Source organism: Garra rufa, chromosome 16 (genome assembly GCF_049309525.1).
Source record: "Garra rufa chromosome 16, GarRuf1.0, whole genome shotgun sequence".
Lineage (NCBI taxonomy): Eukaryota > Metazoa > Chordata > Actinopteri > Cypriniformes > Cyprinidae > Garra > Garra rufa.
In genome coordinates, this window is record NC_133376.1 from 40,512,611 (window position 1) to 40,540,078 (window position 27,468).

The 27,468-nt window shown below is 39.2% G+C and overlaps 2 protein-coding genes and 1 long non-coding RNA gene across 3 annotated transcripts; all 3 read right to left on the reverse strand.

Moving 5' to 3' along the window:
- Window positions 1-155: 155 nt before the first annotated feature.
- LOC141288142 (tripartite motif-containing protein 16-like) lies at window positions 156-6,638 on the reverse strand. Its single transcript, XM_073820245.1, has 5 exons — window positions 6,415-6,638; window positions 3,196-3,361; window positions 2,092-2,251; window positions 1,904-1,951; window positions 156-1,675 (listed from the first exon to the last, which is right to left on the reverse strand). The coding sequence occupies exons 1-5, from the start codon at window positions 6,636-6,638 to the stop codon at window positions 1,149-1,151; spliced, it is 1,125 nt and encodes a 374-aa protein (XP_073676346.1). The 3' UTR covers window positions 156-1,148.
- Window positions 6,639-12,383: 5,745 nt separating this feature from the next.
- LOC141288491 (tripartite motif-containing protein 16-like) lies at window positions 12,384-22,169 on the reverse strand. Its single transcript, XM_073820649.1, has 6 exons — window positions 21,239-22,169; window positions 16,319-16,414; window positions 15,986-16,219; window positions 14,921-15,077; window positions 14,755-14,802; window positions 12,384-14,526 (listed from the first exon to the last, which is right to left on the reverse strand). The coding sequence occupies exons 1-6, from the start codon at window positions 21,806-21,808 to the stop codon at window positions 14,009-14,011; spliced, it is 1,623 nt and encodes a 540-aa protein (XP_073676750.1). The 5' UTR covers window positions 21,809-22,169; the 3' UTR covers window positions 12,384-14,008.
- Window positions 16,955-20,055, reverse strand: LOC141288492 (uncharacterized). Its single transcript, XR_012339691.1, has 3 exons — window positions 19,925-20,055; window positions 19,565-19,654; window positions 16,955-17,942 (listed from the first exon to the last, which is right to left on the reverse strand). It is a non-coding gene; the product is annotated as an uncharacterized lncRNA (long non-coding RNA).
- Window positions 22,170-27,468: the final 5,299 nt, after the last annotated feature.

Consider the following 27,468-nt stretch of genomic DNA (forward strand, 5'->3'; position numbering starts at 1 on the left):
AGAGGATGTCAAATAAAAGACAGTGATTGTTTCTCATGGTGTAAAAAAGTCTGTAAAAAAATCTGCACTGCTGTGATGAAACGCATGAACTCAAATGGAGATTTATTCACATGGAGGAGTAAGTTTTGTGATTCTGTGCACCTGTATATGCTCTTCTCAGTGTTGACACTTAATGTTAGTAAATATGGTTTTTAAATAGTTTTCTGTGTTTTTTTCACAGGATGAATTTCAGTTTAAAACCATTGTTTACTTGGTCTGGCTACTTGTATAAAAGTATATAACACAGTTTTGAACATTTTGTTGTACCTGCTGCGATAATAAATCTAAAGTTAAGTAAATAATTATTAAGTAAAAAACTGTTTTTATTTTATTTTGAAACACAGAATATCAATACAGTCTAATAGAACCATCAATAAAACAAAAGACAAAAATGTTGAATTCATACAGCTAATAGATCACACCCTGGACCCTGTAAATGTTGACGACTGCACCAATAACATAAGATCAAATCTCCATGACAGGAACATTAGATCCTGTCAGTAGACATTCATTTAATGAGACTCCAAACTGCATTAACTCAAAGTCTTCAATCAGATAGAGAGGTTAATGGGGGAATCCAGAGAAGAGCAGAAAGCAGGAGACAAATTATGATAAAATGAACAGGATTTACTGAATAATCTTACTTGTGTATTAAATGCTCAGACTCCATTAACTAACTTAACCCTAACCCTAACTGTTACTCTATCAAACTAAAAGTAATTTCAAATGACTACTTTACAACATGTGACATTAAAAACCTGGAAATGGAGACATTCCCTGAATTCTTATGCCCTAATCATGACAAATATCCCTTAAAACCATGCATTCTTAAGATAAAACAATATTAGTTATATTCAGAGAATATATATTTATATATGTGTGTGTGTGTGTGTGTGTGTGTGTGTGTGTGTGTATGTGTGTGTGTTTTCACAGGAAGTGTGCTGCTATACTGTCTATATGAGGATTTATTACACATTTATTCTGACGTTATTTCACTGCAGTATTAATGTCATGAAGAGAAAACAAGAAACTCTATAACATCTCACTGTTACTGATTCATCATCAGCTCAAAGCATTATGGGTAGAATCTCTCATCAATCTATTCTTAATCATGAACACAATTTCAATGATGATCCAACATAATTTATCCATAAGCCAGGATAGAGCGGCTGAGTGAATGTGGTGTGGACTGTGTGGATGAGGCTCATTGTGTCAGAGACGCTGTAGAAGGACAGAGTTCCTGCACTGTGATCCACAAACACTCCTATTCTACTGCTGATGGACTTTACAGGGAGAACAGTCTGTTTGTTATTGTGTCTGAATGAGTAACTGGAGGGACGGCAGTCCAAACTCCAGGACTGATTATTATATCCAAACATACACTCATTACCCTGTCCCTTCCTGCTGATGCTCTTATATGACACTGATATAAACACACCATCTCCACTCCATTCAATCTCCCAGTAACAGCGTCCACACACACTCTCTCTACACAACACCTGACGATAATAATCAAATCTGTCTGGATGATCAGGATACGACTGAACTGTTTTAGTGTAAGTAATCACTCTGTTTCTCTCAGACAGACGGAGGAGTTTATTCACTGTGTTCAGATCCAGAGTGAGCTGATGGGAATCTGATGGAGATAAAACACATCAGAATCAGGAATTATGAATCTGTTTGATCTTTTCATGTAGCTGAACTCTTCATGTTCAGTGTATCATCGGTGTCTCAGTACAGATGACCAGATATCCTGTGCAAATCATCATTTACATCATCAATTAGAAAACTCTTCTTTCACCTTCTAAAGGAAGAACATGAACACACTCAGTGAGTTTTTCTGCTTGTTTTCTTACTGACTTACATTGTAGGAAGTCCTTCCTGGTCCTGGGAACAATGTTGGTGAATGTGACTGTGGAAATCAACAGACATGAACAGTGTGATTCTCATGATCCTGCATCCATTCCTAAGACATTTCTAATATGATGTTCTCCATGATATGAGATGATGATGGACTCGTTTCTGAGAGCAGATGAATCTCCAGGACTTTACCTCTGTCTGAGATCTTCTTGAGCTCCTCTTTGCAGAAATCCTCCAGTTTGTCTCTCAGCTGATGGACAGATTCTCTCAGACCATCAAAAGAGACGAGAGAACTGAAGGGATCATCATTTCTGTCTGTAGATTCAGGAGGTGCTGAGAGAGACTGGAAACTCTACAGAAAACAGAAATCAAAACTCATCAGCTCCACACTTCACCCAATAACCTGCACCAACATCAGATTTGACTGATCTTTAGTAACTCACCTCAATCCAGCACTTTCACAGCAACCGATTCATTCTTCTCATATTCATTATATCACATTAGAGCTATAGTATTTGACACTTACACTCTATGTGAACTTACTAGTAAAGAGTTTGGATGATAAAACATCGGCTAAGAACACATCAATGGAGTCTGGTTTGTTTTTAATACACTGAAGCATTGTTCAGGTCCTCCTCCGACTCCATCCTGCCATTTCACCTGTGCGCTGTCACTGTCAGTTGCACGTGGTGTTTGTTTTGATCCTGTCATTTCACGTTGTGAGCAATCAGTGCATTACCCGTGCAGTGCGCTCAATCAAGCCGCACCTGTCTCTTATTTCCGCTGACTATTTATGTCCTGTCTTTATCTTCTGTCAGCGTGGGTATGTCTTTTGTGTTTTTACGCTTTATGGCTGTGTTTAACCAACGCTTGCCATTCTTACTCTGAACTGTGTCCAGGATCCTCAGGCGAGGCATTAATTATTCTTTTGTATCCGGACTGTGATGCCCGATTGTGAGTGCCGCCGGTCATTCCTCTGCGCTCTCTCTCTCTGTGGATGTGTGCGCTGGATTGCCACACCTTTCTTCTATGTTTTGCTCTTTTACTGATTTTGTGTTCTGAAGTTTTCTAAATAAAATTTCACTTTTGTTCTCTGCATTTGAGTCCTCCGCGCACTTTGTTGACACAGCCTAACTTAATGTTTTGGGTCTTCATGGTTTTGATAAACATTACTCAGAAACATTGAACTGTAAGTGGGGTTTTAAACTGTTGGTGGCGCTAATGGTATTTGCAGCTAAATTTACCCTACAGAAGAAAGAGCAGAAGAATGCTGGTGTTGTTCTAGATCTCTGTTACCTGCAGGAACTGGATGTGATCCTGTGTGTGTGAAAGCTGCTCCAGCTCAGCGTCTCTCCTCCTCAGATCATTGATCTCCTGCTCCAGTCGCTCCAGTTGTTCTTCAGCTCGACTCACTGCTCGCTTTTCCTGATCTCTGATCAGCCGTATCAGCTCAGAGCGGCTTCTCTCAATGGAGCGGATGAGCTCAGTAAAGATCCTCTCACTGTCCTCCACTGCTGTCTGTGCAGAGCGCTGTTAGGACACACAGTGATTCAGGCTTCAGTGGGACTGAAAGAGACAAGAGAGTCTGAACTGAGACTGAGACAAACTTCTCTTCTTCTCCAGACTCACCTTATGAGACTCCACAGCCTCTCTCAGCTGCTGAACATCTTTCTCTCTCTGCTGGATTCTCTGCTGGAACGTCTTCTGCGTCTTCTTCAGCTGCGTCTGCAGGACAAACAGATGATAGTTAATGTCACAGAAAACGTCTCTAGGTTACGTATGTAACCATGGTTCCCTGAGAAGGGAACGAGACACCGCGTCCCCTAGGGGTCGCTATTGGGGAACGCCGCAGCGTGACTCGTGTCTGAAGAATGCATATAGAATGCATAGGGGGACGCAGTGTTTCGTTCCTTTCTCAGGGAACCATGGTTACATACGTAACCTAGAGACGTTCCCTTCCGAGGGAACTCTCACCACGTCCCCTAGGGGTCGCTATTGGGGAACGGTTATACCCACGTCTCCATGCTGAGGGGAGTGCATAGTAGCGAGCACTTAGTGTAAATTCTGTAAAGAATTACCCCTATAGGACGAGGTGACAGCTGTCAGAACGTATCCTCCCCGGCCAAAGTCTGAACTGTTACTCACTTACCTGAATGGGTCAAAGGTCCCAGAGCACAGCTCAGGTTGGAATTGGAGATTCCTTCGGAGGAACGGCTAAGTTAATACTTCTAGTTCCCTCAGTGAACTGACTCAGAGATAGCAACTAACAGGCCTGTCCTAAGACAGAGACTGTTCTAGCAGGGGTTACCTTCAGATAACACACCCTGGATAATAGATTGTCAGGAGATATCTAAGGTGATATCGAGTGGAGTTGGGCCCAGGGAGACCGGGGTTTTAAAACCAACTCAAAAATGGGAACGAGGACCGCGTAACCCATACCGTATAGGATTTTAGAGAAGAACCCAGAAACTCGGTGGGAACTTACCAGTTATGTGGATTTTCAGAAGTGCACTGGGATTGCGTGCGCACTTACCACTATTGTGGATTTCAGAAAGTGCCCAGGGTTTAGCGTGGGACACTACCCTAGTAAATGGGATTTAGAGACTGTGTTTTCCCTCTTTTAGGGGGTTTCACTATTAAAGCTCCAGGCTTGTCAGAGATGACAAGCAATTAAATAAGGGAGGAACCCTCCGTGTATTTAGAGAGGGGAGCAATGCTACATCCCAATCAGGACAGACAGTCCGCAAACTGTTAGTCGACTGATGAAATCATGGAGCTACTGACCATCATGATAGTGGACGCAGACAGTGGACAGACCCCTAACCCCGACTTGCAGGGAGGAACATCCGTCCTTAAAAAGGGCTACGTTCTGAAGGGACCCTTTAGTGTAAAGGGGAGCATACTAAACCCAGTCCACATGGAGGCCTACTAGGAGAAAGCAGTGCTCAGAAATTACCCGTCCTTAGAAGGGGAGCATACTCATCCCACTAGGAGCCGTGCTCTAAAATGGGACCCCTCGCGAGGGGAGCAAACATGCTCGAATCAGGAAGCATGAGAGAAGGTAGTGAGAAATTCACCATGGGGCAGTGGCGCTGCTTTGAAGGAACCTTGAATAAGGTGAGCTGGCAACAGCCTGAAGAGACTTCTACGTAAGAAGCCCTTGCTTCTAGCAACGCTCTAGTAGGACCCTTTCTGCAGAAAGGGGAGCAGCCAAAGTCATCTCGAGGCCCTGAAAAGGGAGAGCTCTTAGTTAGTCATGAAACCTGAAGGGGAGCTTATACTCAACCCGGAAGTCAGGCACAGACAGGCTCCTAACCCTGATAACAGAGAGGAAAACCCGCCTGCCAGGAAGCAGCGCTCAGATTCACCCTTCTTCAGAAGGAGAGCTTACTCCTCCTGCCAGGAGCAGCGCTCTTAAGTGGAACCCTTCTCAAAGGGGAGCAATCATACTTGACTCAGGAAGCCTGGTGACAGATTCTACCCAACCAAAGGGGAATTTGTCCATACGACAGTGGTGCTACCAACAACAGCTGCTGCCGTCGAAGAGCTCTGAGAGGACCCTTTCCGCGGAAAGGGGAGCTACCAAAGTTACCTCAAGGTCCTGAGAAGGGAGCTCCTGGTTAGTCATGAGGACAGACTCCTAACCCTGAAGGCCAGGGAGGAATGCCCATCCAGCCGAGGGGGCGCTCATTATGAATCCTTTCCTCAGAAAGGGGAGAGCCCAGCTCGTACGTGAGGCCTGAAGAGCGAGAATCAACCTGGACAGGGAGGACAGGCTTCTAACCCAGATGACCGGGAGGAAAACCTGGCTTTGTCAGCGAGAGCGGTACTCTGAATAAAACCTTTTCCACGGAAAAGGGAGTCCTATTTTTTTTTCGATCGGACCAGCCCTCAGGGGGATCGATAGAGCACCAAGGAAATTATGTTCCTATCTCAACAGGACATAAACTTCCAGATACCTGAGAAAATGCTCCACGGAGACAAGAACTCATGCCGTGCTGATCGCTTCAGCTGCTAAACTCACCCCTCAGCTCTGGTAGTTTACAGAGAGAGGGTCTAGAGGAGGGATTCTCACAAGGTTGAATGGCCTGTAAGGGACATAGTTAAACATTCCAAGGTTTTACAAAGAAACTCAGAGAGCTTACTTTGATGAGGACAAAGGTCCAGTGTCTAACATATGCTGTAAGGGTGGTTTTACCGCACAACCTGCATCCGCCGCAGACTCATAAAACTTTCTCTGGAAGCATAAACACAACAGACAGGCTGAGACAGTATAAAGTTTTCTCATTTAAAGAAAATAGATCGTACTCAACCATAAGTGTCAAAACACTTATTTACATTAAGACAGTACCCAAAGGAGGACTGATTTAGTTCCAGACCATCAGTAATGGTGGTTCTAAAAATTCAGAAACCAGCCGAAAACATCATAGGCCCGGACAGCTTCCCAGCTGATGTAAAAATTCACAGGGGAATTACCGAGTGAGGGGCAGAAGGATCGAGGATCTTATTTTTTACTCTGATTCATCTGAGACTGTTGTCTCGTCTGAATCACTTCCCTCAGATCCTGTCTGCTTCCCCTCGGTCCGTGCCGTCTCCTGGAACCACCCGCAGGATGCAACACTAGCCTTCTGTGTCCGTCTGTGTTCCTCAGAACGAAATGGACCAGGAACCCTGGTCTGTTCAGGTTCGGACCTGGACCTTCGAGGAATAAAGGTGTTAAAGGCAGCTGAGCGCGTCATTGCCTCTCTAAACTTCTTGACCACCGTCTCGATGGAGGCAACGAAAAGCTCAGAGGGCAAAACCGGTGCACCTTTATTTCTTCCCGATGTCAGCCAGGTTTATCCACAGATGTCTCTCCGTAGCCACCATGCCCCCCATGGCCCTACCCATGTGGGTAGCGGCCTGCTTGGTGGCACGGAGAGCAAGATCTGTGGTGCGACGCAACTCTGCCACCTCATCAGGAGAAAGTCCCTGAACTTTATCCAGGTCCTTCAGCTGCTGTGTATGCTTTGCCATTCAAGCTAGATGTAATTTGAAGGGGCTCTGATGGCAAAGAGGGAGCCTTAAGAGAGGATGTCTCGCCTGTTGAGAGATAGTTGGCTAACGTCTCATCAACAGGGGGCATCTTCTCATAGCCGTGTTCCCGCATTCCTTCAATATTTGAATAATTAGCAAATGGGAATCTAAAAATGCAGGAAGAGAACGGCTTTTTCCTTACCTTCTCGATCTCTGAATGGAGGTCGGGAAGGAATGGAAGGCTTACCGGAGCCTGGAGGCGATGGTCGGACAGGTAGCGTTTATCCAGGCGCAGAGGTGGGTAGTAACGAATTACATTTACTTCGTTACATTTACTTGAGTAAATTTTTGGGGTAACTGTAATGATTTGTGTGTGTGCGGGTTCTTCAATAACGACACTCTTTAGTAGCTTGAAGAGACGGAGCTTTATATAGAGAAGTAAAGACTTGTTACATGTCTCGCCGTGAACCCCGGTTACAACTGGAACTACTTTCTGTCACACTGACACACCCCCCCTGCTGGGTCACACACAACACAGAACTATAACTGAAAAGACAAATAGGGCAACTGCTATTTGTTCTTATCATTACATCTTCCCCGTTTTTTTTTTTTTTTTTTTTTTAACTTTGTTCTTATTTATAAATGAGGATCTTCAAATCAGCTTTCACACATAACTAACTTGCTATATCAAAGCATTCCAACTTATTATTGCATCTTGTTCAACAATAGAAACAAAACAATACTGTAGTGTAAGAACATCGAATAACCACACAGGATTTATTTATATTCTAAATCTGCTCTATGAGTCTCTCAGGTGCTTTCACGTTTCTTGATGATTTTCTCAGCACTGGGTTTTGCACTTGTTCTGAGGTTTGGGGTGGTGGATCATAAGTTGTTACTTGTTCTTCCGGTTCAGTCACTTGAGAGCCCGGATCTGGTTCTTTCAGAAGATGCCTCCTGTTGCGTCTGAAAATGTTGCCATCATCAGTCAGTATATTGAAGGATCTTGGTCGAACCTCGTTGAGAACAGTTGCTCTCTTTGCCCATGTGTTTGTTTGGTCTCTCAGTCTTACTTGATCTCCTGCTTGCAGATCAGGCAGACGTTGTGCATGTCTGTCGTGGTAGAACTTCTGCTTCGCTCTTTGCTGTTCTTTGAACTTCCTCACATCCTCACCCTCCTTCGTCCTCAGAAGATCCTCATTTATGGGAAGATTGGACTTAATCCTTCGTCCCATGAGAAGCTGTGCAGGAGACTTACCACCCTCTAGTGGCGTAGAGCGGTACACCAGCAGGCTCTGGTAGAAGTCTGTGTTGCTGTCCTTTGCCTTTTGCAGCAGCCGTTTAACTATCTGCACAGACTTCTCCACCAATCCGTTGGATTGCGGGAAGTGAGGACTCGATGTTGAATGGACAAAGTTCCACTCATCAGCAAACTGTTGAAACCTTGCACAGGAAAACTGCGGTCCGTTGTCTGAAAAAACTTCATCGGGCACACCATGTCTAGAGAACGTGGCCTTCAGAGCAGTTATCACAGCGTCTGCTGATGTGGTGTGCAGTCTACAGACTTCTGGGAACAATGAGTAGTAGTCAGTAACTACAACATAGTCTTTTCCAGCAGAACAAAACAAATCCACACCAACCTTTTTATACGGCCTATCTGGCACCTGATGCGGTTGTAGAGGCTCAGCTGGATTGCTGCTCTGATATTTCAGGCATGTTGTACAATTGGAGACCTCATTAGCTATGTCCTGGTTGATGCGTGGCCAATACATCACTTCACGTGCTCTCTTCTTGCATTTCTCGATTCCAAGGTGTCCCTTGTGTATCCTCTGAAGCATTTCTTTACGGAGTCTGGTTGAGATCACTATTTTGCTCCCTTTAAAGATGATTCCATCCACTACAGACAATTCTGCCCTGCAGTTCCAGTACTCCATGATGTCAAAGGAACAATCTTGTTTTGAATTGGGCCATCCTGCCATGATAGTCCCTCTTAGTCCTTTTAATGTCTCATCCTTGTTAGTTTCAGATTTAATGATCTCCATTTTTGCATCTGCAACTGGTAATGCCTTTGTGATCATGTAGATATACGCATCCACAGTTTCCTCATTCTTTGTGCCGGATGTCTCTCCTGCATCAACAGCTCTGGATAATGTATCTGCTGTAAACATCAGCTTGCCAGGCGTGTACATGACATCCAGTGTGTAGCGTTGCAGGCGGATCATCATTCTTTGTATCCTCAGTGGGCAGTCATTGAGTGGCTTTTTGAACAGTGAAATAAGTGGTTTATGATCTGTTTCAATAATGACTGTTTGTCCAGATACAAATTGGTGAAATCTTTCGCAGGCATACATTATGCTGAGGAGCTCCTTCTCAATTTGAGCATACCGGGTTTCTGCATCAGTCATGGAACGAGATGCATATGCAACCGGCTGCCATTCTTCAAACCTTTGCATTAGGACAGCTCCTAGCCCATTCTGTGAAGCATCTGATGAAATCTTGATCGGTTTTGTTGGATCATAATATCTCAGAAGTGGCTCTTTTGTCAAAAGTTTCCTCAAATCATTCCACGACTTCTCCTGTTCATGATTCCACTCCCATTCTGTTCTTTTTTCAGTCAACTGTCTCAGCGGTGCCAGTCTCTCGGACAGGTTGGGTATGAACTTTCCCATGTAGTTCACCATTCCATTAAACCTCTGTACATCCTTCTTGCATTGTGGTCTGGGCATGTTCTCGATGGCAGACACTTTTTTAGGATCCGGCTTGACTCCATCACTACTTAAGATGTCTCCTAGAAATGTCAGTTCTTTTACTCCTAACTGACACTTCTCTCTGTTCAGTTTTAAGTTCGCCTTTCGGGTGGCTTCCAGCACCTGTTTTAGCCTCTCATCGTGCTCGGCTCTTGTACTCCCCCACACGATGATGTCATCCATCGATGTATCCACTCCCTCTAGGTGTTCGTAGATCATGTGGACTGTTTTGTGGTACACCTCAGGTGCTGATGCAATTCCAAAGGGTAGCCTGAGGAATCTGTAGCGGCCAAATGGACTGTTAAAGGTGCATAATTTTGAACTCTCTTCATCTAACCTTAGCTGCCAGAATCCAGAGGATGCATCTAGTTTGCTGAAATATTTTGCATTAGCAAACTGTGACATTATTTCTTCTCTTGTGGGAAGTTTAAAGTGTTCTCTCATAATTGCTCTGTTGAGATTCCTGGGATCAATGCAAATCCTGAGCTTGTTGTCCTTTTTGTTCACCACAACCAGAGAACTCACCCATTCGGTTGGCTCATCAATCCTTGTTATCACTCCCATGCTCTCCATTCTGTCCAGTTCTTCTTTTAGCGGTTTCTGTAAAGCAAACGGCACCTTCCGGCAGGGATGGATAACAGGCAGCACACTTTTGTCCACTTTTATTGTGTGTTCTCCAGGAAGACAGCCAAGACCCTGAAAGACGTCATCATATTGGTTAATGAGGTCATCATAGTCTGTCTCTCCCCCACTCTCGATGACAAGCACCCTTTTAATCAGATTGAGTCTCTCACATGCAGCAAGACCCAAAACAGCCTGGACATCTTTTGGAACGACAATGAATGACAGTGCATGAACTCTGGCCTTGTGTGTCACTTTAATGATGCATCTCCCTTTAACTGGTATTGCAGCTCCAGAATAACCTTTCACTTTCACATTAGTTGGATGTAGTTTTGGTCTGGGTCTTATCTTCTTGAAATCTGCCTCTGACATCACATTAGCTTGCGCCCCAGTATCTAACTTCACAGTCATATGTGTATCATTTATCTGCAGAGTCATTGACCATTCCTTTCTTTCTGTGTCAGATCCATTAACAACATCCACATAAAATTCCTCAGAGTCACTCTCATTAAGTGTATGCACAGCACTTTGCTGTGTTTCACCTTTGCAGCATCTGGCATAATGATTCCTCTTTTTGCAGTTGTTACAGATCTTTCCAAACGCTGGACATTTTTTTATGGCATGCTGTGTGCCACAGCGACCACAAGCCTTCGTATATCCTTCCTTGCCCCCTAATTTACTTCTACTGTGCCCTTCAGCAGCATTGTGCTTCTTTTTAGTTGCTTTCAGTGACTCCTTTCTCACTGTATCCACATTGCAGCTTTCAGCAAACAGTTCTTTAGCTTGCATTCTAACTGTCTCTGCTGCTCTGCACAACGACATCGCTTTTTCCAAAGTTAAGTCAGGCTCTCTTAGCAGTCTCTCTCTAAGGCCATTATCTGGGATTCCGCAGACTAATCTGTCTTTTATCAGTGAGTCAGTGAGCCCTCCAAACTCACAAGTTTTACTCCTGTTCCTCAATTCAGTTACATATTGGTCGATCGTCTCTCCTGTTTTCTGTACACATGTGAAGAATCTGTGCCTCTCAAACGTCACATTTCTTTTAGGTATGCAGTAAGCTTCAAACATTTCTAGTATCTTAACGAGCTTCATGCGGTCACCAACAGACTCAAAGGTAAAGTTATTGTATACCTCGAGCGCCTCTTCACCAATAACATGCAGAAGGACGGATGCTTTAGTCTTTTCACTCTTCTCATCAGCTCCGATTGCAGCCAAGTATAATTCAAAACGTTGTCTAAACCTCCTCCAGTTCTCAGCCACATTACCTGTCAGCTGAAGGTTGGGTGGTGGGTGTAATCCCTCCATGGCTGGTTTGACACAGCTGGTATTTTCCTCCGGTCGCAGCTCCGATCGCTCTTTGTTGTTAGCTTAGCTTCGGTAGCCCCTCCGAGACTAGCGCCAATAGGTTGCTGCAGCGGCTGATTCACGTCTATTTACTTATTATCTCTCCTCAAGACCATCTTCTGACACCATGTAATGTTTTGTGTGTGTGCGGGTTCTTCAATAACGACACTCTTTAGTAGCTTGAAGAGACGGAGCTTTATATAGAGAAGTTAAGACTTGTTACATGTCTCGCCGTGAACCCCGGTTACAACTGGAACTACTTTCTGTCACACTGACACACCCCCCCTGCTGGGTCACACACAACACAGAACTATAACTGAAAAGACAAATAGGGCAACTGCTATTTGTTCTTATCATTACACGGACTATTTTACCAATATCTTTAATGTGTATCTTGGCCTAAGAACATGTCAGTTGAGTTGCGTTGCTGTCTATGCGGGGTTTGGTTTTGTGCATATTGGCTGGTAAATATCAGTTGATACCCAACCCTACTCATAACAGTTTCTTTTTATTTAAATATAGGACAGTCAAAGAGATGACTCCTTGAAAGACCCAGAAAACATCACCATGGGCATACCTGTAAAATACATTACAAAGTGCAGTTTGTTGCATGACATATGAACAGTTTTAGCACTACTGTTTTATTCACTATTGAAAAAAATACTATATACTGTTAAATCACTATATACTGTTGCCTGTTTCCACATATTTTTATTAATTTTGCAATTTCAAGTCAGCACTCAACAATGTGGCCTCTTTCACCTGTGAATTTTTGTTCATTTTTATTTTGTGAATGTGCAATGTTTAGTAAGCACTTGTCTTCCAAACGCTTGCAGTACATACAAAGAAACTGTTACTGAATATACATTTGATGACATTAAAAACTAATTCAATACATTAAACTTGTGTGTATTTGCAAAGCCATTTAAGAACCTCTCGTTAAGAAAAAAATATATTTTTAAGGTAAGTGATTAAAACAATTATTTAAATGTAGTTAAAATAAATTGATTGCAACCCCTTAACTTAACATTTTTTAGTAAATTCAATGAATATTTTTTCTTCAGAAATAAATAAATAAATTAAGAGGAAGTAGCATATTTAAATTGGGCTGAAATTACTCATTTTTTATACTAAGTTAACTAAATAAAATTGATTAAATCCAAATAAATGTGCTTGTTTAAATTTAGATCAAATCAATTGATTGCAACCACTTACCTTAAATTTTTTTAGTAAATTCAATTAATCTTTTTTTTTCAGTGTAAATGTTAAAATATCTCATTGTTAGATTGTGCCAACATCCGAAAGACTGCACCAAAAACATACGATCACATCTCCAAGACAAGAATATCAGATCCTGTCAGTAGACATTCATTCAATGATTTTTGAGCCCCAAAACTGCATTAACTCAAAGTCTTCAATCAGATAGAGAGGTTAACTGAGGAATCCAGTGAAGAGCAGAAAGCAGGAGACAAATGATGATAAAATGAGCAGGATTTACTGAATAATCTTACTTGTGTATTTAATGCTCAGACTTCATTCACAAGAGTTATTCTATCAAACTTAAAGTAATTTTAAATGACTGCCATACAACATTCTCTGATCTCTTACTCATGACAAATATCCCTTAAATCCATGCATTCTTAAGATAAAACAATATTAGTCAAAGTCCCTTTAAGGCAAGTCATGTGACTTGGCGGCAATCTTTGAAACGATACTCGGTCAGGCAAGTGCAGCTCCTATCTGTTTGAATGGAGAAACATCAAATTCTCCAAAACTGTTCACCAAGCTGACGATTAATTTTTATGTTTTAAATCTCCCAAGAAATTCAACAAGAACTGCCTCATAAATATGGTTCCTTGTGCTCCAATAGCGTCTAAAAATGCTTATTTTTCCGCCTCAATGAGCCAGTGCACATGCGCAGTACTGAGCACACGTCTTAAAGCGACAATTGTTTCTATAGCAACTGGGACTTCTAACGGCAGCTGCAGTGATGCGCTGACTTTACTAATCAACGATTGGCTCTTTCACTAAGAAGGCGGGGCTTCGCGGCCATAATGAACGTTGCATTCAAAACTATACGAGTGACATGTCTTGGGTATTCTATAGTCTTTGATATTAGCTATATTCAGAGAAGCTGCTCTGAGTATGTGTGTGTGTGTGTGTGTGTGTGTGTTTTCACAGGAAGTGTGCTGCTATAGCCTACTGTCTTTATGAGGATTTATTACACATTTATTCTGATGTTATTTCACTAACAGAAGATCAGCTGCAGTATGAATGTCATGAAGAGAAAACAAGAGACTCTATAACATCTCACTGTTACTGATTCATCATGCAGCTCAAAGCATTATGGGTAGAATCTCTCATCAGTTTATTCTGATTCATCAACACAGTTTCACTGATGATCCAACATTGAAAGCAAACCCAGGATAGAGCGGCTGAGTGAATGTGGTGTGGACTGTGTGGATGAGGCTCATTGTGTCAGAGACGCTGTAGAAGGACAGAGTTCCTGCACTGTGATCCACAAACACTCCTATTCTACCAATGATGGACTTCACATGGAGATCAGTCACTATGTTATTGTGTCTGAATAAGTATCTGGAGGAAGAGCAGATCAAACTCCAGGACTGATCATTAGATCCAAACACACACTCATCACCTGCTCCCTTCCTGCTGATGCTCTTATATGACACTGATATAAACACATATCCACTCCACTCAATCTCCCAGTAACAGCGTCCACACACACTCTCTCTACACAACACCTGACGACAACGATCAAATCTGTCTGGATGATCAGGATACGACTGAACTGTTTTGGTGTAGGTAATCACTCTGTTGTTCTCAGACAGACGGAGGCGTTTATACACTGTGTTCAGATCCAGAGTGAGCTGATGGGAATCTGATGGAGATAAAACACATCAGAATCAGGAATTATGAATCTGTTTGATCTTTTCATGTAGCTGAACTCTTCATGTTCAGTGTATCATCAGTGTCTCAGTACAGATGAGCAGATATCCTGTGCAAATCATCATTTACATCAACAATTAGAAAACTCTTCTTTCACCTTCTACAGGAAGAACATGAACACACTCAGTGAGTTTTTCTGCTTGTTTTCTTACTGACTTACATTGTAGGAAGTCATTCCTGGTCCTGGGAACAATGTTGGTGAATGTGACTGTGGAAATCAACAGACATGAACAGTGTGATTCTCATCATCCTGCATCCATTCCTAAGACATTTCTAATATGATGTTCTCCATGATATGAGATGATGATGAATCTCCAGGACTTTACCTCTGTCTGAGATCTTCTTGAGCTCCTCTTTGCAGAAATCCTCCAGTTTGTCTCTCAGCTGATGGACAGATTCTCTCAGATCATCAAAAGAGAAGAGAGAACTGAAGAGATCTTTTACATCTGTAGATTCAGGAGGTGCTGAGAGAGACTGGAAACTCTACAGAAAACAGAAATCAAAACTCATCAGCTCCACACTTCATGACAATTATCTTTTCAGCCATTTCTTTTCTGAAATAAGCGAGAGAAATGTGGCTGCGCAAGTGAACAAACATTATGTTTATATTTCCATGTTGAGCACATTTTTTTGTCGATCGTGGAAAATCAAGTAATTCTGGTCCTGGCCGGTCGATCTGTGCATCTCTACTAGTAATGCTATAATACCTGATTTCACTAGTAGCGTAGATCAGATTTAAAGGAGTGTGCTATATGCACTTTTTAAAATATGTCTATTGAATGCAGTCACTAATAAACACTATAAAAAGCAAACACAATAAAAAAAAAACTCTATTGTGTCTAATTCAGTTCTGTATTTTCAGCAGAGCAGCAAAACTATGGATATTTCTATGCTGGTGTGACCATTGACAAACACAATTTCAATATTTATACACAAAAGTAATTACATTTAATGGTATTCTTATTGTCACTGACACTAATTACATAAATCATGTTTTCACTGCAAAACAAAACAAAAATCCTGTAAGTATTGCCACAATTAAAACAAAAAAGCTGCAACAAATCAAAACAAAAATAAGTCCCTGAAACCCTGATGGATTGATTGCTAATAGACAGCCTCATTTCTTCATGGTCAGATTCATCAATTTGTTGCAAATAAACAACTATCAATTTGATCAGGTTTGAGGATCATCTGATCCAATTTAGATTAAAGTTACTCAGCATCGGTACTATTGAGTTCACTGGTTTAAACATAGTTTATAAAGAAAAATAAAAAGCTGTAATGTTAGTGAAGTATTGAACTGTTGGTGGAGCTAGTGCTGTTTGACAGCTAGATATAACTTCCAGAAGAAAGAGCAGAAGAATGCTGGTGTTGTTCTAGATGTCTGTTACCTGCAGGAACTGGATGTGATCCTGTGTGTGTGAAAGCTGCTCCAGCTCAGCGTCTCTCCTCCTCAGATCATTGATCTCCTGCTCCAGTCGCTCCAGTCGTCCTTCCGCTCGACTCACTGCTCGCTTTTCCTGATCTCTGATCAGCCGTATCAGCTCAGAGCGGCTTCTCTCAATGGAGCGGATGAGCTCAGTAAAGATCCTCTCACTGTCCTCCACTGCTGTCTGTGCAGAGCGCTGTTAGGACACACAGTGATTCAGGCTTCAGTGGGACTGAAAGAGACAAGAGAGTCTGAACTGAGACTGAGACAAACTTCTCTTCTTCTCCAGACTCACCTTATGAGACTCCACAGCCTCTCTCAGCTGCTGAACATCTTTCTCTCTCTGCTGGATTCTCTGCTGGAACGTCTTCTGCGTCTCCTTCAGCTGCTTCTGCAGGACAAACAGATGATAATGAATGTCACAGAAAACTACTGCCACTAAATCATCATCTGAACAGATGAATCCAGTAAAAGTGGAGCTGAAAACTAATGGCTGTAGGTTCAAACTCCACACTGTAAAAAGTTTGCTGTAAATTTTACAGTAACTTACTGGCAGCTGGATGCCAGTAAGTTACTGTAAAAATGTTTACAGTATTAATACTGTAAGTGCATTTACAGTACTAAAAGGTCTTTACTGTAATTTCATTTACAGTATTTTTACTGTAATTTCATTTACAGTATGTTTACTGTAATTTCATTTACATTATTTTTACTGTAATTTCATTTACAGTGTTTTTACTGTATCTTCAATTACAGTATTTTTACTGTATTTTCAATTACAGTATCAGTACTATAGAGTTTATTTTCATTTATTTTAAACATTTTTTACCTGTAAAAACAATCCAATTAACCTACAGCACTGTAATTCAAGATTTTTACCACCCCAACCCCATAAAAATCACAATAACTCATAAGCATTAGTTCTGATAATATTCTTTTTAATTGTTGAACATTTTCTTTTTAAGTACAGAGACTTTGTATCATGGCAAACATACACATACTGAAAAGCAAAAATAAGTAAGTACACTACCAGTCATAAGTTTTTGAACACTAAGATTTTTTTAAAGAATTCTCTTCTGCTTACCAAGCCTGCATTAATTTGATCCAAATTTAATTTATTCCTTTGATCAAAGCTGAATTTTCAGCATCATTACTCGTCTTCAGTATCACATGATCCTTCAGAAATCATTCTAGTATGCTGATAAACATTATTTAATTTTTAGATTTTTCAGGATTCTTTGATGAATAGAAAGATATTATTTAGCAAGGATGATTTAAATTGATCAAAAGTGATAATAAAGACATTCATAATGTTACAAACTATTTCTGTTTCAGATAAATGCTGTTTATCTGAACTTTCTATTCATCAAAGAAACCTGAAAAAAAAAATGTACTCCACTGTTTTTAGCATTATAATAATTTCAGCAACATCATAATAATAGTTTTTGAGCAGAAAATCAAATTATTAGAATGATTTCTGAAGGATCATGTGACTGCAGTAATGATGCTAAAAATTAAGGTTTGATCACAGCAATAAATTACATTTTAAAATATATTCCAAAAGAAAACAGTTATTTTAAATAATAAAAATGGTTCAAAAGTGTATTGTTTTTGCTGTACTTTGGACCAAATGAATGCAGGCTTAGTGAGCAGAAGAGACCTTCTTTAAAAACATTTAAAATCTTACTGTTCAAAAGCTTTGTCTGGTAGTGTAAATAAAATAAAATCATACAGTAAAAATGTGTTTGTGTTGTGTTAAATTTTAGTAGTTTTGAGTCAAAGTTGACAAGCTCTCTGATGAGAAACGGCAGAATGGGATTCAGGCTGATGCTTGTTGTTTGCACCCTCTTTCCAGAAGTCCATCTGATCTGTGACTGTCAATGCATTTGCTGCCACAAAGGTTGACTGTCTGAACAAACCTGCAAGCACAAGAAAAACAGTGTTTAAAGAATTTGCCTCAACTGTCAAACTTGGTGCTGTATGCATTTAAAAAAAAAATGATATACTACATACGAACGCAGTAGTAAGAAAAAAAACTGAAGAAACTTTTTCTTGAAATTTTTTATAAAGAATTTTATGAATGGGTCAGTAAGTCATTGATTCTAGGTGTTTAAAAAAGGTAAATTCATTCAGTAATGAAACACTGCTGTGTGCAGAGATGCACAACATGGCTTTGTTAAGAACCGTTTTTACTAAATGGAGCAAAAAGACAATATTTTCTTCTTGATTTAAAGGAGAACTCCGGTGTGATTTTGACCTAAAGTGTATTGAATCATGATACCGAGTGTGAACGTACCTTGCATATCTCATCTCGTCTTGTCCACTGCAGTCCGAAATCTGGGGTCAGTTATCCGATGCTCACAACAGGTTGTCAATGAGAGTCAACAGGGCATCAAAGAAGCCATGTAAATAAATCACTGTTTTACGCCATTTACGAGGCACAAAGTAGCTCCACACTTCATTGGTAGACTTCCAAGGGCCCTGACATTTAAAACGAGACATTGAGAACTCAGAAAAAGCACCGGGAGTTTATTTACAAGAAGATTTATACAGACAGTTCCTGCAAGAAAAAATCCGGCCGCCGCCATCTTAAATTTAGTCACGATAAGTCGAGTGTCGAGCACCAAGGAATTTATCAGGTTATCAACTTATCAGGTTGTAGTTTCCTTCGTGCTCGACACTCGACTTATCGTGACTACATTTAAGATGGCGGCGGCCGCTAAACTTCTTGCAGTTACTGTCTGTATAAATCTACTTGTAAATAAACTCCCGGTGCTTTTTCTGAGTTCTCAATGTCTCGTTTTAAATGTCAGGGCCCTTGGAAGTCTACCAATGAAGTGTGGAGCTACTTTGTGCCTCGTAAATGGCGTAAAACAGTGATTTATTTACATGGCTACTTCGATGCCCTATTGACTCTCATTGACAACCTGTTGTGAGCATCGGATAACTGACCCCAGATTTCGGACTGCAGTGGACAAGACGAGATGAGATATGCAAGGTACGTTTACAGTCGGTATCATGATTCAATACACTTTAGGTCAAAATCACACCGGAGTTCTCCTTTAAATCACTTAATATTACATTCTTGTTTATTGAATTTTGTTGCCCTGACACTTAGTTAAGTCTGCCACAGACCATGCTAAATGCTAACCAATCTGTTCATATAAACATTCTAAACAGGTGTGTGTTTCCTAGAAAGTCTGTGCATATAATAGGCCTACTATGATTAAAAATCTATATTTGTTGTTTTACAGTAACAATAATCTAAATTGACAGACAGTAAGATTGCTATTATGAATTTAAAGGTTACAGTAAATTAAAGATACCTGAAGCAGCTGCATTTTGCTGTTTAAATGCTGGTTTAATAGAAATAATTTTAATGCGCATGCAAACTCAATCTTGATGGTAATAAAAAACATTCCCAGGAAATAAATACCTTACAAATGTGTACTTTAAATACAATATAACTTGCTTAGGATAAAAGCATCTGAAAAATGCATGAATGTAAATGCAATGTAAAACAAAATATGTTTTAGGTTACCTTATTCTGCATGTCTGTAAAATGGACAGCTGGCTGTATGATGATTCTGCCCTTGATGGTCAGCATCCAGTTAGTGCTTGGAGAAATCTCCTGTAACAGACAGTGTCACAACACCCTTTTAGTCTTACTATAGTTTATGATCAGAAAAGACAACTACTGTACAGTAATACAATTTACATTTTTAATAAAATAAACATTTATAATATTTATTAGCAAAACTTGCTATATTAATATATTGCTAGCCCGTTACTCTCTTTAAAATGTTAACCCGTTCTGTGAGTTAGTGGAGAACAGCAGCCTGTGGCTAATTTAGTAACGTTAACATTAGTTAAGTTGACGAAAGCAAAAGCTTAATGTTACCTGTTGTTTGCACTGCGACGACGGCAATCACCAGAAAAGACTCCAATACACCTCTGATGCAGACGACATGACCACGAGACCACAAACTTGAAAATAAAACACAAAAGAAGCACTTAACCGCGGTGTTTCAGCTTTACCTCAGTGTTTCATGTTAGCGCGCTGTTTATGTCACGTCTGTCACTGAAGGGACCGTCTATAAAGATACGACATTGATACACACATTTCTTACTTAAACATCATTTGAAGAGAATTACCTTGCCAGCTATAAAGAAGCAGCGTTGAAACGATATTATGCCGCTCTGTGACTAACGTTGAGTTTGTCAACTTCGGCTTATGGACATTATTAGCTTACCAGTTCATGTTATCGTCGATACTATGGCAGTCATTCACAAGAAGAAGATCCAAAATACACCTCCGACGTTACAGACGACATCCAGACCAGAAACTTGAAAATAACAAGCAAAAGAAGGGCTTGAAAATACAGTTTAAAATCTCCACAGAAAAAGCGGTGTTGTTTAACGCACTTTACGTTACCTCAGTATTTCACCTCAGTTCGCCGTTAAGCTTGAGTAACGTTAAGGGCTCGTCAGACGAGTTAACTTGCATTAAAGGGCAGCACAATATACAAACGCGTTTCTCGGTTTCACTAAAGTTTATTTCGACTAATATAGGTCACCTTAAGTTACTCACCAGTCCATGTTTTCACCGTTATGGCGGCGCCCCGGCCGTCAGTCAGAAAAAAAGGCTACCGACATGCAAAACACGATGAATATTGTTAGTTTGCTGTTAACAAGTGAAAACATCTTAAAATTGTTCAGTTTTTCATAAGACAGAAATAATATACTAACCTTTTTGTCAAGTTATTGGTGCAACATTTCTCCTTTTGTCCTTTTTACCGCCACTTCCTCTCAGCAGGAGAGAAAAAAAATCGCCCTTGCCATTGGTCAATTTTTCGCGGGCAAGTTCACTACTGTAAATTTACAGTAGTTTACTGTAAACGGATTTACAGTAGTGGATAATTACAGTAGTGATCACATATTTTCCCATAATCCTTTGCAGTTTACAGTAAAATACTGTATATACATTTTACAGTATCTTACTGTAGATATTACAGTAAAATACTGTTCAAATTACAAAAATCGGTTACAGTGCAGTTGATCGTTTACAATCATCATACATTAATTAACATGAAGATTAAGGCCTGTTTCACAATGCAAGTGTATGTATTATAAAAGTGAAACTGACACAGATGTAGAGCTTTACACTAAAAGTGTTTCTGCACTGAGTATTAATTTGATTGCTAGTTTTAAATACCTGTTTCTCTGTCCTCTGTGCTGCAGCTGATACAATCTCATGTTTTTTATGTTCATCCATACACAGCACACATATACATTTCTGATCAGTGCGACAGAAAACCTCAAGGATCTTCTCATGTTTCTGGCAGATCATCTCCTGCAGTCGTCCAGTGGCATCAGTCAAATTGTGTCTCTTTCCTTTAAACAAACTCTCATGTTGTTCAAGGTGATTCTGACAGTAAGAGTTCAGACACACCAGACAGGACTTGACAGCTTTGTATTTTCTTCCAGTACAGACGTCACACTCCACATCTCCAGCTCCAGCGTCACAGTCAGCAGGAAGTTTGGTCTTCTTCAGTTTCTCCACCACTTCAGCCAGCATGGTGTTTCTAGCTAAAGCAGGTCTTGGACTGAAGGTCTGTCTGCACTGAGGGCAGCTGTAGACTCTCATCTGATCCTCCTGATCCCAGCAGTCTGTAATACAGCTCTTACAGTAACTGTGTCCACAGGAAGTTGTCACTGGATCCTTCAGGAGATCCAGACACACTGCACACAAGAACTCATCCTGAGAAACTCTGGCTTCTGCCATTTTACTGCATGAATACAGAGACACAAACACACAACAGCTCAGCTACACTTCAGTTTCTCTTTCTCTGAACTCATGTGATTCCTGTTTCCTGGTTCTGTGTTCTAGTCACGTGTGTAAAACAGGTGTGTCTGAGTCTATAAAGCAGGTTCCCTTCCGGAGGGAACTCTACGCTGCGTCCTGGTGGACACTATGGGAACTGCCTTCAGCGTGACCGGCTCTGAAGCTCTTATAGAACAACGACAATGAACTTTGACATTGGCCAGCGCCAGCCTATGACATCATCACAAGGCGCCTACCAGTATAAAGGGGCACTTGTGAATACATCAACCATCTTTTTGTCCTTCAGACTGACCTTGTTCTAAGCGTGAGTAGAATGATGATTCCTAGAGTAAACAGTTCAGGAAGTGTGCGGGATCCGTGTCAGAGAATAAGAGGTCTACTTTTATTTGTGTGCACTCACAAGATCAACAAAACCTTGAACTTTTTGTAAAATAGCTAAAGAAAACAAACATGAGGCTTTTCTAAAGTTGTTACTATTATTATGACTTTTTCACAAGAATTTTACTGACGTTTTAAACTCTGATTGATTGATTTCATGAGACGTTTTTATTAACTTTTTAAAATGCATTCAAATATTTTTTCATCTTTATTTCGTGCTGCAATCTTAAAACTGCCAGATTTTATAGGGTGATGGAGACCTGCGTGCTACAAATAATGAATGGACTTGAAAAGGTTAAATATTATTTCCAAGCATTTATACATAAATAAAACAGCTTGTGAATACTCACATAACGTTATGTACTTAAGAAAAATCAACAAGTTAACCGAGTTGGAGCCCATAATGATTGGGGGGGCATACAAATACAAATTTTTTGCATATGAGCCCAGGGCTGACTTGCTTCGCCATTGACTGTTTAATTTAATTTTTTTATTTTGCAAAGTTCCCTTTACGCTGGTGCGATTTATGATCTTGTTTATTATCAGATCAGCTCTATTAACAGCGGCTGGCATAAACCCTGTTCCACAGCAACTCAATTCACTTCCTCCAGTGAGTAAACAGACGAATCACAGGAAACAAGCACTTAAACCTGACCCTGACTAACACACGTTTATTGTCTAGTTATGTAAGTGATCACTGTAGTTGATTTACTGACACCATAAAAAGCGCTCTCAAGGTTGCTGCAGGTTTTGGTTTGTTTGGTGCTTGATTGTTCTCTGAAGTCACCAGACTAAAGAACCATCATCAGCAGTGTGTGTTTCCTCCTCAAAGGTGTGTAAGCGTGTGTTTGCTGAACTTTGTTCTGCTGTAAATCACAGTATTTCTGAATCACCTTGAACAGTCACCTGAAGGATCGTCAGTTCACTTCAGCTTTTGAAACATTTATTGTACATCTCACAGTTTTACAAACGATTCATCTTTTAGAGCTTCTTGATGGAGGTCAAAGTGTTGCAAAACATTTAGATTTTAATCAGATTTGTAATCTAATCCAGATGACTTCATATGAAATACACTCCGCTTTATTTCATTAATCATAACAGGACATAATCACATAAGAGCACATGATGATTCACAGAAGAGAAGCCTAATAACCTAATAACATATTAAACCCTAAAATATGTCAAATTAGTCATTTAAAAATAACAGACTTATTAGAAATATTACATTGTTGTCTGACAAACTGAAGTTTAGAACAAAACAATCCAAATAAAACAATAGATACACTTTTTTAGCCAAAATATCTAGAATTTTTTTTAAATCAAGAAGGATTTTCTAGACAAGTAAAAGTTATTTTCTTGTTTTCAGAAGAAAAAAAAAACAAGTCAAAATGAAGTGAGTTTTTGCTTAGAACAAGCAAAATAATCTGCCAATGGGGTAAGAATAAAAAACTTATTTCAAACAGAAAACAAGATTATTTTTCTTACCCCATTGGCATTGTTTCAAGCTAAACTGCACCTCATTTTGACTTGTTTTTTTCTGAAAACAAGACAATAAGTTTTACTTGTCTAGAAAATCCTTCTTGGTTTAAGAATTTTAAGAAATTTTGGCTGGAAACAAGACAAAAAAGTCTAAATAAGAAAATAATTTTTTGCAATGTTCAATACAAATACTTGTAATAAATGATTTAAAATCAAAATCAAAAGGTATTTTTATTTGTTTACATGCATGTGACCATTAACTGAGCTCAGACACAATAAACGTGAATATGTTGAAATAGTTAATAACTCAAGAAAAATGTTTGGTAAAATTTAAGGAAATCCCTCACTGCAAAAAATGCTTTTCTAGTTTAGATTTTTTGTCTTGTTTCCAGCCAAAATATCTAAAAATTCTTAAATCAAGAAGGATTTTCTAGACAAGTAAAAATTATTTTCTTGTTTTCAGAAAAAAACAAGTCAAAATTAAGTGAGTTTTTGCTTAGAACAAGCAAAATAATCTGCCAATGGGGTAAGAAAAAAAAATCTTATTTTTAAACAGAAAATAAGATTATTTTTCTTACCCCATTGGCAGATTATTTTGCTTGTTTCAAGCAAAAATGCATTTAATTTTGACCTTTTTTTCTGAAAACTAGACAATAATTTTTACTCATCTAGAAAATTCTTCTCGATTTAAGAATTTTTAGATATTTTGGCTGGAAACAAGACAAAAAGTCTAAGCTAGAAAAGCATTTTTTGCTGTGCTGATTTACAAGAACACAAACCAGCAGGATTTCAGACGCATTCATGTGTTTTAATGGTCTCTTGTGCGTCTGAACTACTAAAACACTGTTCAGCTGAACACTATCTGAAGCTGTTTGTGTAATGGGGTCGATATGAGCTCTCGCAGTTGCGGAAACAGACGCTGTATCTCTGAGACGAATGGCTGTTATTACGTCTAATGCTGTGCCAGATCACAGTCACTAAATCTGACTGGGTCGCAGAAAACATGGAACATTAAGGGCGGCTCATTGTGCCGAACACAGTCGCAGGAAAAGCCTGAAACCTGACCAGACTTCCTGAGGACCAAGAAAAACCGTCCGTGAACCCGCTGTGCAGGAGAAACGGACACAGACATTAGTGCCGTGACTGACAGCGCTGGTCTGAGGTCAGATGTGCCAGCGCCAGGCGTTTGGGTGGTGCGGATGGGCGGCACAAACTAAACACATCAATCTCTGGAGCAAAAACATGTGCAGCTCCAACTGCTGAATGCATGAAAACAAGCATGAGTTCTGGATAAATATGCATGTAACGGAGCTGCAGACGTCAGTGAAATACCTGAAAAACCTGCAGCGTGTTCAAACACATCAGCAACAGACACAGACAAACACGTGATCATCTGAAGAAAACATTAACAGTATATAAATCACGTTTCTGGAAGCTAAACACTGAAATCAAAGCAAGAATTTGTTGGTTTTAGTTAGTTCAACCCTGTTACTATCATGCATATTGTCTCCTTTTATTGAAATGGACAATCCTATAAAATAGAAATTAAAAATTAAAAAGTAAATGAATGGGGAAATGATTTGTGTCTTTAAAATGGTGTCTGACACACAACTTAATTAGCAACATAATTAAGTTTGTGTAAAAACATAAAGAAGCAAATTACATGTGAATGAAATAAAGAAATGCTTTAAGTTTTATCAGGTTGGCTCAACCTAGTATTCATAATACCACAGAATCAAATGTAAAATAAAACATTTTTGTGCATGCATTCAGTACACAAAATCCATATTAAAGCTACTGCAGTTATTCAGTCAAGCTGTGTGTGATTTTCTGTTGATTTAATATAAAACAACAATCAAATCAGAAACAAATCCAATTTTCACCAAGCTGTTACATTCATTTAAGAAAAAAGTTTTATACTGTATGTAAAAATTCACTTTACTTTTTCACTTTCATTAACATGTTATTTACTGTTTATTTCTGTGCTTTTGACTTCACCTTCCATTTCCAGTGTGATTGAGGACAGCTGTGATTTTAAAGATGCTGCATGTACTTTTTTGACTTTATCAAAGCATCAAAATACTATAATGCATTTGCAGATATTTAGGAAAGATTTTAAGTTCACATATGTCTTCCTCTAAAAAGCAATCCTGCAGCCAGTTACTCTGCTCTGAAATGTGCCTCTGTGTCAGAATGTCTGTTTTTGTTTTGGTCAGAGTGACTCCGCCCACTGCCAGCTTAGCCAATAGTATTTCAACACACTGGATGCCAGTTGCCAGAAAACACAGCGTAATGCCCTGTGTATTAATATTTATAGTATCTTTTATTTATTTGTCTCAATATTATTAATATTTTTGTATCTTTGATATAAAATAGGAATATTATAGGCCTATGTAAAATTCACTTTAAAAAAAAAAAATTCATAGAGATAACAGAAAAGGTGCCATGCATAACTGTAATATTGTCGCCTTAGAAGTATAAGGTTCTATCTGACATTTTTTGTCAAAATTTACTTATTCACATAGTTTTATTCGGTGACAACTTAACATTATGTGATGTTTGTAAGCGGTGTACATTTTGGGCTTTTGTTTAGAAAACAAATATGGCTCTATCTACAGAAGTCTATGGAACGCAAAAACTTTGCATGCTCAGAATGCAGATACAACCTTACAATTCTAAGGTGACAATATTTCTGCACTCTAGTTATTAGGTGTGTTTTACTTGAAGCAATGTTGCATAGACCGATTAGTGTATGACTTTAAACTCGAAAATGACATTATATTCCCACTATAACCAGAAGATGGCAGCAGAGGATCACTCATTGACTCATTTGCCGATTCGACTCTCATGTAGTCCTTTTAACGTGTTTTGCTTTTGGATTTATATTTAGACATTATAAAATCACTATTATAATATTTAAAAACATTACAAATAAAACTTCAGCACTTTTTTGTACTGACATATCAAGGCGAGACACTCCAAGTGAATAGGGTAAAATATTAACTAACAGTTGTCACCTTATTTACTCAGTTGATTGATTACATTGATAATTGCAAACATTTTTTGTATTACAAGTTTTCTAAAATGTTAGGTTTTAATATGCAAATGAGTCATTATTTAATTAAATATGCGCTAATTTGCATTCATTTCTAGTACAATAATCTAAACACTGGATGAAGTCAATTTCAAAATTATTGTTGAATTTTTTTTTTACACATTAGAGTCAAATGTTTTTACAGAAGGAATTTTGCGTCTCATTTTGTCACTCCATAATTCAGAAAATACTAGAACAGGCATACTTGAACAACTATATATATACAGTTTTTTGGGGAAATAAAATGTTGCAGAAAAAATCTAGCAAATTATATATGAACAAATGTCTTTGTAAAAACCTTCAGGATATCAATAGGTATAAAAATGTAAAGTTGTGTAAAAAAAAAGTAAAAAAACAAAACAAAACAAAACAAAACAAAAACAAAACAAAACAAAACAATTTCCTTAGTTTCTCTTGAATGTAAACCAAACTTTTGTTCACAATATCCCAAGACTATTTTCTTTTTTTAGGGTCAGATAATCAGATCTTTATGACATACAATAAAATCATTTGATTAAGAATTTTAAGATATTTTGGCTGGAAGCAAGACAAAAAAGTAAGTAAAGTAAGAAAATCATTTTTTTTGCAGTGTACAATACAAATACTTGGAATAAATGATTAAAATATTAAAAGGTATTTGTAAAAATAT